General features: G+C 35.8%; 1 protein-coding gene across 1 annotated transcript; it reads left to right on the forward strand.

The window, feature by feature from the left end:
- The first annotated feature begins 3,435 nt into the window (after positions 1-3,435).
- On the forward strand, positions 3,436-10,666 carry nipa1 (NIPA magnesium transporter 1). Its single transcript, XM_062038699.1, has 5 exons — positions 3,436-3,697; positions 3,792-3,839; positions 3,989-4,079; positions 4,155-4,318; positions 9,587-10,666. The coding sequence occupies exons 1-5, from the start codon at positions 3,565-3,567 to the stop codon at positions 10,075-10,077; spliced, it is 927 nt and encodes a 308-aa protein (XP_061894683.1). The 5' UTR covers positions 3,436-3,564; the 3' UTR covers positions 10,078-10,666.
- The last annotated feature ends 4,856 nt before the right edge of the window (positions 10,667-15,522 follow it).

The raw sequence follows: 15,522 nt of genomic DNA on the forward strand, positions 1-15,522 counted from the left end.
GCTGTATAATAGACTGTATTTATGTTATTCACATGTGAATAATGCTGTATAATAGACTGTATTTATGTTATTCACATGTGAATAATGTTGTATAATAGACTGTACTTATATTATTCACATGTGAATAATGCTGTATAATAGACTGTATTTATGTTATTCACATGTGAATAATGCTGTATAATAGACTGTATTTATGTTATTCACATGTGAATAATGCTGTATAATAGACTGTATTTATATTATTCACATGTGAATAATGCTGTATAATAGACTGTATTTATGTTATTCACATGTGAATAATGCTGTATAATAGACTGTATATATATTATTCACGTGTTAATAATGCTGTATAATAGACTGTATTTATATTATTCACATGTGAATAATGCTGTAAAATAGACTGTATTTATGTTATTCACATGTGAATAATACTGTATAATAGACTATATTTATGTTATTCACATGTGAATAATGCTGTATAATAGACTGTATTTATGTTATTCACATGTGAATAATGCTGTATAATAGACTGTATTTATGTTATTCATATGTGAATAATGTTGTATAATAGACTGTATTTATATTATTCACATGTGAATAATGCTGTATAATAGACTGTATTTATGTTATTCACATGTGAATAATTCTGTATAATAGACTGTATTTATATTATTCACATGTGAATAATGCTGTATAATAGACTGTATTTATATTATTCACATATAAAAAATACTTAAATGTTTATTGTCTATTGTGAGCGAACTGTGGTGCTGAATTTCCCCCAGGGATCAATACAGTACTTTCTATTCTATTCTATTATATTCTATTCTATTCTATTCTAACACAACCAACAATCTACACATCAGGTTGAGCAAAACATGTGAAGGAAAGAAAACAAAAAGCAAATACAGATAGAGTATTAAATAATAATAAATAATCCATCCATCCATTTTATACCGCTTGTCCCTTTCGGGGTCGCCGGGGGCGCTGGAGCCTATCTCAGCTGCCTTCGGGCGTAAGGCGGGGGACACCCTTTACAAGTCGCCACCTAATAATAATAATAAAAAAATAAAAATAAAAAAAAAGACCAAATCCAAAAAGACAAAAAGGTATAACTCTATCACTTTAAATTTTGTTGTTTTTTAAATATATCAATTTAAGGGCTTTTGTACTCGTAATCATCCTCCAAGATTTGATTGATGATTGTAAACCATTAAGCCAATTACAAAATGTAGGCCTTACTTTCATAAATCGACATTTATACAGAAAACATTTTGCTTGGAGCATAATAATGTTGACAAACATTTCTATGTTACGGTCGGACCAAAACGGATGTTTTTTTCATTTGCAGACACCGGAAGTTGTAATTTCAAGGTAAAAGCTGTGAGACTACGGTGCTGGTGTGTCGAGCTACAATGACATTTTAGATTTTAGACATGACACAAGGAGGACTGATATCTCTACGCACATGTCACGCGAAAATGTAAGTAAAACGCGATTTGATTACGCACCATACAAAACTATTGTACAGATGTTCTTACAGGCCAGTCCACGGTCCTGTCTTTAAAATCACTACATCCGGTTTGGGTCTTTTTTTTTCTGTTTTTGTTGATACGTGCGTAGATTTCTGTCTATGTCAGTTTTCTTTCGGCAGGTGTGAAATCATTACTGTGTAGGGCTCCACATACATTTTAGAGAGTCCCAGGCACACGGGTACTGTAGTAATTATCCACACTTTTACTTTGAAAATAAAACTTACCGTGTCTGCAAACGATCAAACATCCGTTTGGGTCTTTTTTTCTGGGGATTGAAATTTTTGTTTTATTAAACAAATTGATCAAATCAAACCATGTATTGCTCTTCAGTCTGTGTACCTCCCGTTCATTCTATTTCCAATTCTGAAACGCAAATCAAAAAAATAAATTAGGGCCGTTTTTCGATTTTTATTATACATGGCAGATTTTAAAACAAACAAAAAAGTGTTGATTTTCATTAAAATGTTGCCATAAAATTGGATTTTGTGCGGTTTTCCTTCTATGTATTTTTATTTTTCCAGTTAAACTCAAAAATCGAATACAAATTTATACAAAATGCAAAAATGCGTGTTTATCCGCGTGATATATATATGTGTGTATATGTATATATGAGTATATATATATGAGTATATATATATATGTGTGTATATATATATATATATATATATATATATATATATATATATATATATATATATATATATATATATACATACGTATATATATATGTATATATATATATACATATGTATATATGTATATATATGTATATATATATATATATATATATATATATATATATATATATATATATATATATATATATACATACATACATATATGTATGTATATATGTATATATATATACTGTATATATATATATATATTTTTATATGTACATATAACAATTTGAACCGGAAGCAGTATTTTAGCTTTTCCTTTGCGTTTAGCATGTTTGTGAATGTTGTCTGTCTGTCTGTGTTGGCTCTGTGATGAGGTGGCGACTTGTCCAGGGTGTACCCCGCCTTCCGCCCGAATGCAGCTGGGATAGGCTCCAGCACCCTCCGCGACCCTAAAAGGGACAAGCGGTAGAAAATGGATGGATAGATGGGTAACATATTTGTTCAGCAGGAGTCCTATTGTCGTTTTAAAAAAAAGTGTCATTAAATAGTTGTTCAACTTTTGTTTCAAAAATTTAAAAAAATATATATATATTTTGTAATTTTTTATTTTTGTTGTATTAAACAAATTAATAAAAGCCAACCACGTATTGCTCTTCGACACCAAAAAATAACGCTTTTTTTTAATGTTATTTTCTGCATTTTAAAAGTAAATGAAAATAAACCAATGGTTTTTCAATTTCCATTTATAAAAAAATACAATTCAGTGACCAAAATGTAAAGTTGTCCACCAGGGAGCGCGTGAGTCTCATTAAAAAAATTGTGTGATGAATAAAGACTACACACTACATTGTGTATTCTGCCTTTAAAAAAGAATTAGAACTCTATGTTAAAACACTCTCTACCTCTAACAACAAAAAAGCTGTGAAAGCGATGATGCTGTGTTCCAAATTTAAATTATTTACTGAAATTGTATGAGCCTATGGCTTTGCACTTTGTTTTTTATATATATATATATATATATATATATATATATATATATATATATATATATATATATATATATATATATATATATATATATATATATATATATATATATATATAGCATTCTATTTTAGTTACTTTGAGTTTACAACCCCCTGGCTGTTTTGTACTGTTTTTGTACTTATTTTGATTATTATTTCTCAACTGTTTTGTAAATGTTGCAATTTATAAATAAAGGTTTATAAAATAAATAAAAAAAAGAAGAAAAAAACCAAGAGAAAAAACTACATTGTGTATTCATTGTCAGTACGAACTGCGCATGCGCGTGATCCGCCTTCCTGGTCGATCTCCAAGCAGCCCGGCGGAGTTGACCAGAGACGCGAAAACATTTTGTATTTTAGGCAAACCATCTATCAATAGACATGTTTTTGGACTTGGACGCCAGTGGGTTCGCCAAGCCGAACGTTGGAGTCGTGATAGCAGTTATTTCTAGTTTAATAAACGGCTCGACGTTTGTGCTGCAGAGAAAGGGAATATTACTCTCGCGAGAAAGAGGTAATAAGCTAACAAAAATTATTTTTTTAACTTTACGTTCATGTTCCTGTAAGTTATTTAGGTTAGTAAGTTGAACAATTGTTCTTTTTCTCAGGTGTTTCGTACCTCAAAAATGTGGTTTGGTGGAGTGGCACTCTGTCCAGTGAGTATGGTGACATCTAGTGGTTGGGCGTGGAAGTACCACTAAACCGGAAGTTAACGTTTTGGAGGTTTTTTTGTTACCCACATTTTTTTTCAGTGCATATTTATGTCAAATGCACTGACATGCTTACATTTGTGACTCCCATCAAGTGGTCGTAGGTCAAATTGGGAATTTCCTGGCCTACAACGCGGCCCCCGCTGTGATGGTCACGCCACTGGGGGCCCTGGGGGTCCTGTTTGGGTAAGTCCCCAAACTTGCAAGGAGGTGAGGGCGCTGCATGACGACAACTGTGGGTGTGCTTGTGTGGTGTGGCAGGGCCGTGCTGTCGTCGTGGATCCTGGGTGAGCGCATGAACGCCCTGGGGAAGCTCGGCAGCGTGTTGTGTTGCGGCGGCTCCGTGGCGCTCGTCCTGCACGCGCCCGCCTCAGAGGGCGGCGTGACGTCACGACAGGAGCTGGAGGAGAGGCTGGCCGACCCAGGTGATCACGCCGTCTTACCCGGAATTGTCTGTTCCAGGGTCAAACCACTGCCACCGTACAACCTGTGTTTACCCATATGGTCAGTGTTTGAAGCCAGGGGCGCCCAAACTTTTTCCCACTCAGGGCCACAGACTTGGGCCAGTTTGGTAGTTTTCCCAGTACAATATACACATTTTTAGGGATGTCCGATAATGGCTTTTTTGCCGATATTCCGATATTGTCCAACTCTTAATTACCGATACCGATATCAACCGATACCGATATATACAGTCGTGGAATTAACACATTATTATGCCTAATTTGGACAACCAGGTATGGTGAAGATAAGGTCCTTTTAAAAAAAAAATAATAAAATAAGATAAATAAATTAAAAACATTTTCTTCCATAAAAAAGAAAGTAAAACAATATAAAAATAGTTACATAGAAACTAGTAATGAATGAAAATGAGTAAAATTAACTGTTAAAGGTTAGTACTATTAGTGGAGCAGCAGCACGCACAATCATGTGTGCTTACGGACTGTATCCCTTGCAGACTGTATTGATATATATTGATATATAATGTAGGAACCAGAATATAAAACGATACCGATAATAAAAAAAACGATACCGATAATTTCCGATATTACATTTTAAAGCATTTATCGACGTCTCTACACATTTTTGTTCAAAGAACTACAACAACAAATGCTAACGGTTATAATACTGACCAGATAGCGTCAGGTAACAGTATATGGTAGCAAAATTAGCTAAAAATGCTAGCCGGCTAAAAGCACTATGATAAAATGCTAACAATAGCATGCAGTAATGAAATAGTAAAATAGGACACTGAGGTGTATAACTGCTAAATTAGTTAAAATAATCTAGCATGCTAAAATGCGAACTTTAACATACAATGTACTTTTAGCTCATTTTGTAGGTATACACCTCAGTCATATTTTGGTACTTGATGCATGCTAATGTTAGCATGCTAGCATTTTAAACACATTTTCCAAGTACCCACCTCATAATATATTTGAATACCAAATAAATAAATAACACACAAAAAAAAAAAAAAAAATATATATATATATATATATATATATATTGAGGTGGGTACCTACAAAATGAGCTAAAAGTACTACGATAAAATGCTAACAATAGCATGCATTAGTGAAGTACTAAAATAGGACACTAAGGTGTATAACTGCTAAAATAATCTAGCATGCTAAAATGCGAACTTTAACATACGTCAAATACCAAAATAAATTACTCTGAGGTGGGTACTTGGAAAATTTGTGTAAAATGTTAGCCTGCATTAAGTGCCAAAATGAGCTAAAAGTACTATGATAAAATGCTAACAATAGCATGCATTAGTGAACTACTAAAATAGGACACTGAGGTGTATATCTGCTAAATTAGCTAAAATAATCTAGCATGCTAAAATGTTAACTTTAAAATACGTCAAATACCAAAATATATTATAAAGTGGGTAATTGGAAAATGTGTTTAAAATGCTAGCATGCTAACATTAGCATGTATCAAGTGCCAAAATATGACTGAGGTGTATACCTACAAAATGAGCTCAAAGTACTATGATAAAATGCTAACAATAGCATGCATTAGTGAAGTACTAAAATATGACACTGATGTGTACAACTGCTAAATTAGCTAAAATAATCTAGCATGCTAAAATGCGAACTTTAACATACGTCAAATGCCAAAATATACTGCTCTGAGCTGGGTACTTGGAAAATAAATTTAAAAGGCTAGCCTGCTAACGTTGGCATGCATCAAGTACCAAAATCAGCTAAGAGTACTATGATAAAATGCTAACAATAGACTTAGTGAAGTACTAAAATATGACACTGAGGTGTATAACTACTAAAATAATCTAGCAAGCTAAAATGCTAACTTTAACATACGTCAAATACCAAAATATATTACTCTAAATTGGGTACTTGGAAAATGTGTTTAAAATGCTAGCCTGCTAACGTTAGCATGCATCAAGTACCAAAATGAGCTCAAAGTACTATGATAAAATGCTAACAATAGCATGCATTAGTGAAGTACTAAAATATGACACTGATGTGTACAACTGCTAAATTAGCTAAAATAATCTAGCATGCTAAAATGCGAACTTTAACATACGTCAAATGCCAAAATATATTATGAGGCGGGTACTTGGAAAATGTGTTTAAAATGCTAGCATGCTAACAGTAGCATGCATCAAGTACATTATAAACAATAAACATTTACTTAAGGGGGGGCCTGAAAAAAGTATGTCTCCTAGAAAAATTTACCTGTCAGCAAATTCCAAGCAGACCCTTTAATGCAGTTCTTCTTTAATAGTGGAGGAATTTTGTCTCTTGGGGGGGCAGTGAGAGGCAATGGCATAACAGCATATTTAGTGTTAGTAAAAAAACTATCTTGACACCTACAGATAGAAAAATAAACATTAACTTAAGGGAGGGCGTAAAACAATTCTGTCTCTTAGGGGGGGCGTGAGAGGCAATGGCATGACAGTATATTTAGTGTTAGTAAAAAAACAATCTTGACACCTACAGATAAAAAATAAACATTAACGTAAGGGTGGCATGAAAACAATTTTGTCCCATAGGGGGGGGCGTGAGAGGCAATGGCGTAACGGCATCTCTAGTGTTAGTAAAAAACAATCTTGACACCTAAAAATAAAAAATTAAACATTACCTTAAGGAGGGCAAGAAAACAATTCTGTGTCTTGGGGGGGGGGGGGGGGGCGTGAGAGGCAATGGCATAACAGCATCTTTAGTGTTAGTAAAAAACAATCTTGACACCTAAAAATAAAAAATAAACATTACCTTAAGGAGGGCATGAAAACAATTCTGTGTCTTGGGGGGGGGCGTGATAGGCAATGGTGTAACAGCATATTTAGTGTTAGTAAAAAAAACAATCTTGACACCTACAGATACAAAATAAACATTACCTTTGGGGGGTGGGAGCATGAAAACAATGTTGTCTCTCGGGGGGGGCGTGAGAGGCAATGGCGTAACAGCATATTTAGTGTTAGTAAAAAAACAATCTTGACACCTACAGATAAAAAATAAACATTACCTTAAGGAGGGCATGAAAACAATTCTGTGTCTTGGGGGGGGGGCGTGATAGGCAATGGTGTAACAGCATATTTAGTGTTAGTAAAAAAAACAATCTTGACACCTACAGATACAAAATAAACATTACCTTTGGGGGGTGGGAGCATGAAAACAATGTTGTCTCTCGGGGGGGGCGTGAGAGGCAATGGCGTAACAGCATATTTAGTGTTAGTAAAAAAACAATCTTGACACCTACAGATAAAAAATAAACATTAACGTAAGGGTGGCATGAAAACAATTTTGTCCCATAGGGGGGGGGGGGCGTGAGAGGCTATGGCGTAACGGCATCTCTAGTGTTAGTAAAAAACAATCTTGACACCTAAAAATAAAAAATTAAACATTACCTTAAGGAGGGCATGAAAACAATTCTGTGTCTTGGGGGGGGGGGGGCGTGAGAGGCAATGGCATAACAGCATCTTTAGTGTTAGTAAAAAACAATCTTGACACCTAAAAATAAAAAATAAACATTACCTTAAGGAGGGCATGAAAACAATTCTGTGTCTTGGGGGGGGGGGCGTGATAGGCAATGGTGTAACAGCATATTTAGTGTTAGTAAAAAAAACAATCTTGACACCTACAGATACAAAATAAACATTACCTTTGGGGGGTGGGAGCATGAAAACAATGTTGTCTCTCGGGGGGGGGGCGTGAGAGGCAACATTGGGGGGGGGGCGTGATAGGCAATATGCGTAACAGCATATTTAGTGTTAGTAAAAAAACAATCTTGACACCTACAGATAAAAAATAAACATTACCTTTGGGGGGTGGGGGCATGAAAACAATGTTGTCTCTCGGGGGGCGTGAGAGGCAATGGCATAACAGCATATTTATTGTTAGAAAAAAAACAATCTTGACACCTGATCAAAAATTAAACATTACCTTAAGGGGGGGCATGAAAACAATTCTGTCTCTTGTGGGGGTGGGGGTGTGAGAGGCAATGGCGTAACAGCATCTCTAGTGTTAGTAAAAAAAAACAATCTTGACACCTACGGTTCCAAAATAAACATTACCTTAAGTGGGGGCGTAAAAACAATTTAGTCTCTTAGGGGGGCGTGAGAGGCAATAGTATAACAGCATATTTAGTGTTAGTAAAAAAACAATCTTGACACCTACTGATAAAAAAATAAACATTACCTTAAGGGGGGGCATGAAAACAATTCTGTCTCTTGGGGGGGGGCGTGAGAGGCAATGGCATAACAGCATCTCTAGTGTTTGTAAAAAAAACAATCTTGACACCTACGGATACAAAATAAACATTACCTTAAGTGGGGGCGTGAAAACAATTTAGTCTCTTAGGGGGGCGTGAGAGGCAATAGCATAACAGCATATTTAGTGTTAGTAAAAAAACAATCTTGACACCTACAGATAGAAAATAAACATTAACTGAAGGGGGCATTAAAACAGTTCTGTCTCTTAGAGGGTGGGGGGGGGGGGGCGTGAGAGAAGAACACTGATAACCACTGCTTTAGAGGTTCCTGTGTACTATACTACTTCCAGCCACTAGGGGGGTGGGCATGTTTTGATGTGCAAGGGTGGTCAAAGTATTGAGACTTTGATAGCAACATGCTAAGAATACCACTTATCCAGGACATGGTTCAGTTCTTGGTGTAAAAATGTCACTGTATGTAGTCTTGTTGACTTTTCAGGACATGGTTCAGTTCTTAGTGTAAAAATGTTATTGTTTGCAGTCTTGTTGACCTTTCAGGACATGGTTCAGTTCTTGGTGTAAAAATGTTATTGTTTGTAGTCTTGTTGACTTTTCAGGACATGGTTCAGTTCTTGGTGTAAAAATTTTATTGTTTGCAGTCTTGTTGACCTTTCAGGACATGGTTCAGTTCTTGGTGTAAAAATGTCATTGTTTGCAGTCTTGTTGACTTTTCAGGACATGGTTCAGTTCTTGGTGTAAAAATGTTATTGTTTGTAGTCTTGTTGACTTTTCAGGACATGGTTCAGTTCTTGGTGTAAAAATGTTATTGTTGGTAGTCTTGTTGACTTTTCAGGACATGGTTCAGTTCTTGGTGTAAAAATGTTATTGTTTGTAGTCTTGTTGACCTTTCAGGACATGGTTCAGTTCTTGGTGTAAAATTGTCATTGTTCGTAGTCTTGTTGACTTTTCAGGACATGGTTCAGTTCTTGGTGTAAAAATGTTATTGTTTGCAGTCTTGCTGACTTCCATGCTGGCGGTGGTGCTGATGCTGGCGGTGCTGATGGGATGGATGGTTCCTCGGTACGGCCGCTCCAACATGGCGGTCTACGTGTCCATATGCTCCCTGCTGGGCGTCTTCACCGTGCCCAGCAGCAAAGGACTCGGCCTGGCGGCACGCCACGTCTTTGGCGAGGAACCGCGTGACGGCCACGCCCTCGCCCTCTTCCTGGGGCTCCTGGTAACGCTGGGCGCCGGCGTCCTGCTCCAGTTCTTCTACATCAACAAGGCGCTGGAGTCCTTCCGCTGCGACGCCTTCGAGGCCGTTTACTTCGCGGCCTTCACCTGCGCGGTCCCGCTGGCGTCGGCGCTGGTCTTCAGGGAGTGGGCGGCGCTGACGGCCGTCGACGGCCTCGCCGTACTTTGTGGCGTCACCACGGTGTGCGTCGGCGTCGCTCTGCTCAGAATGTCTCAGGAGGACCCGAGGACTCGCCAGAAGACGGACTGATTGTGGGTCTTACACCTTACACTGCTTTTTTCACGACTTTTAAGCAGAATTAAAAAGTCACTTTGGTTCAACCCAGGGGTCTGAAACCCAAAATGGTGAAAGAGCCATATTATACAAAAAAGAGCAAAAATACAAAAAAAAACAAATCTGTCTGGAGCTGCAAAAAATGTAAATCCTTATAAAAGTGTTAAATGAAGACAACACATGATGTAAGTCCCTATATTAGCCTACTATACAAATGACTTTAAAAGTCTTATATAAGTGTTATAAAATAATATACATTCTGAAAGAACTTGAGCTAAAACTAAATATTATATTTAAAATACAACTTGAAATAACTTAAGATGAAACTAAATGTTTTAAATAAAATACATCCTGAAATAACTTTCGATAAAACAAAATATTATATTTAAAATACATCCTGAAATAACTTTCGATAAAACAAAATATATTTAAAATAGATCTTGAAATAACTTAAGATGAAACTAAATTTTTTAAAATAAAATACATCCTGAAATAACTTTAGTTAAAACTAAATATCTTATTTTAAAAACCTCCTGAAATAACTTTCGATAAAACAAAATATTATATTTAAAATAGATCTTGAAATAACTTAAGATGTAACTGATTTTTTGAAATAAAATACATCCTGAAATAACTTTCGATAAAACTAAATATCTTATTTAAAATACATTCTGAAAGAACTTTCGATAAAATTAAATATATTTAAAATACATTCTGAAAGAACTTTCGATAAAACTAAATATATTTAAAATACATTCTGAAAGAACTTTCGATAAAACTAAATATTATATTTAAAATACATTCAAAAGAACTTTCGATAAAACTAAATATTATATTTAATATACACCTTGAAATAACTTAAGATGAAACTACATTTTTAAAATAAAATACATCCTAATATAACTTTAGATAAAACTAAATATTTAAAATACATCCTGAAATAACTTTCGATAAAACTAAATATTATATTTAAAATACATTCGAAAGTACTTTCGATAAAACAAAATATTATTTTTAATATACATCTTGAAATAACTTAAGATGAAACAAATTTTTTAAAATAAAATACATCCTGAAATAACTTTCGATAAAGCTAAATATTATATCTAAAATACATTCGAAAAAACTTTCGATAAAACTAAATATTATATTTAAAATACATCTTGAAATAACTTAAGATGAAACTAATTTTTAAAAATAAAATACTTCCTAAAATAACTTTAGATAAAACTATATATTATATTTAAATACATCCTGAAATAACTTTAGATAAAACTAAATATTATATTTAAAATACATTCTGAAAGAAATTTCGATAAAACTAAATATTATATTTAAAATACATTCTGAAAGAAATTTCGATAAAACTAAATATTATATTTAAAATACATTCGAAAGAACTTTCGATAAAACTAAGTATTATATTTAAAATACATCCTGAAATAACCTTCGATAAAACTAAATATATTTAAAATACATTCTGAAAGAACTTGAGATAAAACTAAATATTATATTTAAAATACATCTTGAAATAACTTAAGATGAAACTAATCTTTAGAAATAAAATACATCCTGAAATAACTTTCGATAAAACTATATATTTTATTTAAAATACATCCTGAAATAACTTTAGATAAAACTAAATATTATTTTTAAAATACATTCTGAAAGAAATTTCGATAAAACTAAATATTATATTTAAAATACATTCTGAAAGAACTTTCGATAAAACTAAATATTATATTTAAAATACATTCTGAAAGAAATTTCGATAAAACTAAATATTATATTTAAAATACATTCTGAAAGAACTTTCGATAAAACTAAATATTATATTTAAAATACATCTTGAAATAACTTAAGATGAAACACAATTTTTTAAAATAAAATACACCCTGAAATGACTTTAGATCAAACTAAATATCATATTTAAACTACACCCTGAAATAACTTTCAATAAAATTATATATTTTATTTAAAATACATCCTTAAAGAACTTTCAATAAAACTAAATATTGTATATAAAATACATCCTGAAATAACTTATATAAAACTTATTATATTTAAATTACAGTCCAAAACAACTTGAGATGAAACTAAATACTATTTTTTTAAATACATCCTGAAATAACTTTAAAACTAAATATATTTAAAATACATCCTGAAAGAACTTTAGATAAAAATGTTACCAAATTTTTTTTTTTGCAAATAAATGACATGCTTTCAAGTAAAACGTTTAAAAACATCTCGAGACTTGCAACAGAGGGGAGGGAGTGGGGGCTACGGTGGCGGGCTGCAGCTCTTCAGGCGCTGCCCAGCCGTCCATCACCCCTAAGGGATTTGCGTCAAGGGCGTTGGATGGGGGGTGGGGTATGCGTGTGTGGTGTATATTTTTTGTGGATGCATGTGTAAGCCTGCCGTGTGTCTCTGTTCCGCGGCCTTGGTGTCGTGCAGTCGCTAGTCAGTCCAAAGTCAACAACAACAGGTGTGTGTCCATGAGAGACAAGAAGGGAGTTTGTTGTGTCTTCTATAAACTGTCTGTGGTAATAACAGGAACACCAAGTAGATTATGTGTAATGATTTCCCACAAAATACGGGAATATTAAGATTCTGGTACGATTATTTGTCATTTTGCATCTGGCAACCCCGGTCAGCCTCTGCCAGCGTGAAGCGCATGCGCAGTCAGTCACCGTGTCGTTGTGCTCAAGAATGTTGAGATTTGAAACACATCCTGAAATAACTTGAGATCAAATTAAATATTATATATGAGATAGGCTCCAGCGCCCCCCGTGACCCCGAAAGGGACAAGTGGTAGAAAATGGATGGATGGTGTGGAGAATGCATATATTTTTAAGAGTTCTTTCTTCATGTTTAAAGCAGCTAATATTTTCCCATGTGTACTCTTTATGTTTGTATCTTATGTCCACAAGTAAACTCTGTGCCTTACCTTGAAGGCTTTGGAATGTGGGAGTATGACACACTCCCTTTGTACCTTATCAGTATTAGAACAAAGAGGCTGTATTCCTTTCTGGACAGGGTGGGGGCTGTTTTCGTATATTCAATAAGTTGTCTCTTACCGTTTGGCTTTCAGACCGCTTCTAGATCAGAATCAGAATAGTTTTATTGCCATTGTTTGAGAACGGGTTCACAAACTAGGAATTTTTCTTGGTGCAATGGTGCGACATAAAACACATATAACACATATTTGGTAATAAAAAGAGCTGTAACTGAGTGAAGTGAAGTGAATTATATTTATATAGCGCTTTTTCTCTAGTGACTCAAAGCGCTTTACATAGTGAAACCCAATTATCTAAGTTACATTTAAACCAGTGTGGGTGGCACTGGGAGCAGGTGGGTAAAGTGTCTTGCCCAAGGACACAACGGCAGTGACTAGGATGGTGGAAGCGGGGATCGAACCTGCAACCCTCAAGTTGCTGGCACGGCCACTCTACCAACCGAGCTATACCGCCCGCAAATCCCTTAGGGGTGATGGACGGCTGGGCAGCGCCTGAAGAGCTGCAGCCTGCCACCGTAGCCCCCACTCCCTCCCCTCTGTTGCAACTGAGCTATCAGATCTTGTTATAGACTTAGAAGGAATTCAAGGAGCTGCTGTTAGGAGTTATTGTTCATTTGCCTGATGGCCGAGGGGAAAAAACTGTTCGGGTGGCGGGAGGTGTGGGTCTGGATGGAGCGTAGTCTCCTGCCTGAGGGGAGAGGGGAGAATAGTTTGTGTCCAGGGTGAGAAGAGTCAGCTGCCGCAGGAAGTACATCCTCTGCTGCGCCTTCTTGATGAGGGAGCTGATGGTCGGCTCCCACTTGAGGTCCTGGGTGATGGTGGTGCCCAAGAAACGGAAGGAGTCCACAATTGGGACGGGGGTGGGAGAGTCAATCAGGGTGAGGGTGAGGGGGGATGGTGGGGCTGTGACTTTCCTGAAGTCCATGATCATCTCCACTGTTTTCTGGGCGTTCAGCTCCAGGTTGTTGAGGCTGCACCAGGACGTCAGCCGGTCCACCTCTCTCCTGTAGGCGGACTCATCGCCATTCAAGATGAGCCCGATGAGGGTGATTTCATCCGCAAACTTGAGCAGTTTAACGGATTGGTGACTGGAGGTGCAGCAGTTTGTATACAGGGAGAAGAGCCAGGGGGAGAGTACACAGCCCTGAGGAGTACCAGTGTTTGTGGTTCGACTGTCCGAGACAATCTTCCCCAGCCGTACGTGCTGTCTTCGGTCTGTCAGGAAGTCATTGATCCAACTGCAGAGGGAGTCGGGCACGCTGAGCTGGTAGAGCTTGTCTCGTAGCAGTCCAGGGAGGATGGTGTTGAAGGCAGAGCTGAAGTCCACAAACAGGATCCTGGCGTAGGTTCCTGGGGAGTCCAGATGCTCCAGGATGAAGTGGAGGGCCAGGTTCACTGCATCATCTACAGACCTGTTGGCTCTATAGGCGAACTGCAGTGGGTCCAGGAGGGGGGCGGTGATGTCCTTGAGGTGGGGCAGGACCAAGCGCTTCATGACCACAGACGTCAGCGCGACCGGCCTGTAGTCATTTAGTCCTGTGATCCGTGCTTTCTTGGGGACAGGGACAATGGTGGAGGTCTTAAAGCATGCCATAAAGATGCCGCTATTAACGGATAATATAATATTGATAATTGATAATATTCCTATTCTGTCTTGATGGTCCTTCTTACTCTGCATGTATGTCGTCTGAAAGAACTTGGGATTGACCAGTGATTTGTATTCCCTGAGAGGAAGACTGGTCAGACGCAACAATGGATATAAAATACATCCTGAAATAACTTTAAAAGTAATTATTATATTTAAAATACACCTTGAAAGAATGTTTTAGCAAATAAATGACATGCTTTCAAGTAAAACGCTTAAAAACTGTCCACAACAATAAAATTGCAATTGGGCTCTTTTATTGAGCAATTTTTAATTATGCAAAGAAGTAATGATTAATCCAAATTCCAAAATATGATAAAAAAAAATATCACTTGGCAGCTATGGTAAAAACTATATTTTTTACACAAACAGGATCATTTACATTTACAGTTAGATTGGGTTAAACTGACAAGGTGGTTGTTAGTTTATTAAAATTGATCATTAAAAGGCACAATTGCATTACAAACTATTCTATCAACGGTCTGTGATAATAACAGGAACATCAAATGGATTATGTGTAATAATTTCCCCCCAAATACGGGAATATTAAGAATCTGGTACGATTATTTGTCTATTTGCATCTGGCAACCCCAGTCAGCCGCCGCCAGTGTGGGTTTGAAAATTAAAAAAAAAACATCCTGAAATAACTTGAGATAAAATGTTATATTATATATAAAATATTTCCTGAAATAACTTATTATATTATTATTATTACTATTATATTTAAAATACACCCTGATAGAATGTTTTTGCAAATAAA

The sequence above is a fragment of the Entelurus aequoreus genome, linkage group LG27 (genome assembly GCF_033978785.1).
Source record: "Entelurus aequoreus isolate RoL-2023_Sb linkage group LG27, RoL_Eaeq_v1.1, whole genome shotgun sequence".
NCBI classification, from domain to species: domain Eukaryota; kingdom Metazoa; phylum Chordata; class Actinopteri; order Syngnathiformes; family Syngnathidae; genus Entelurus; species Entelurus aequoreus.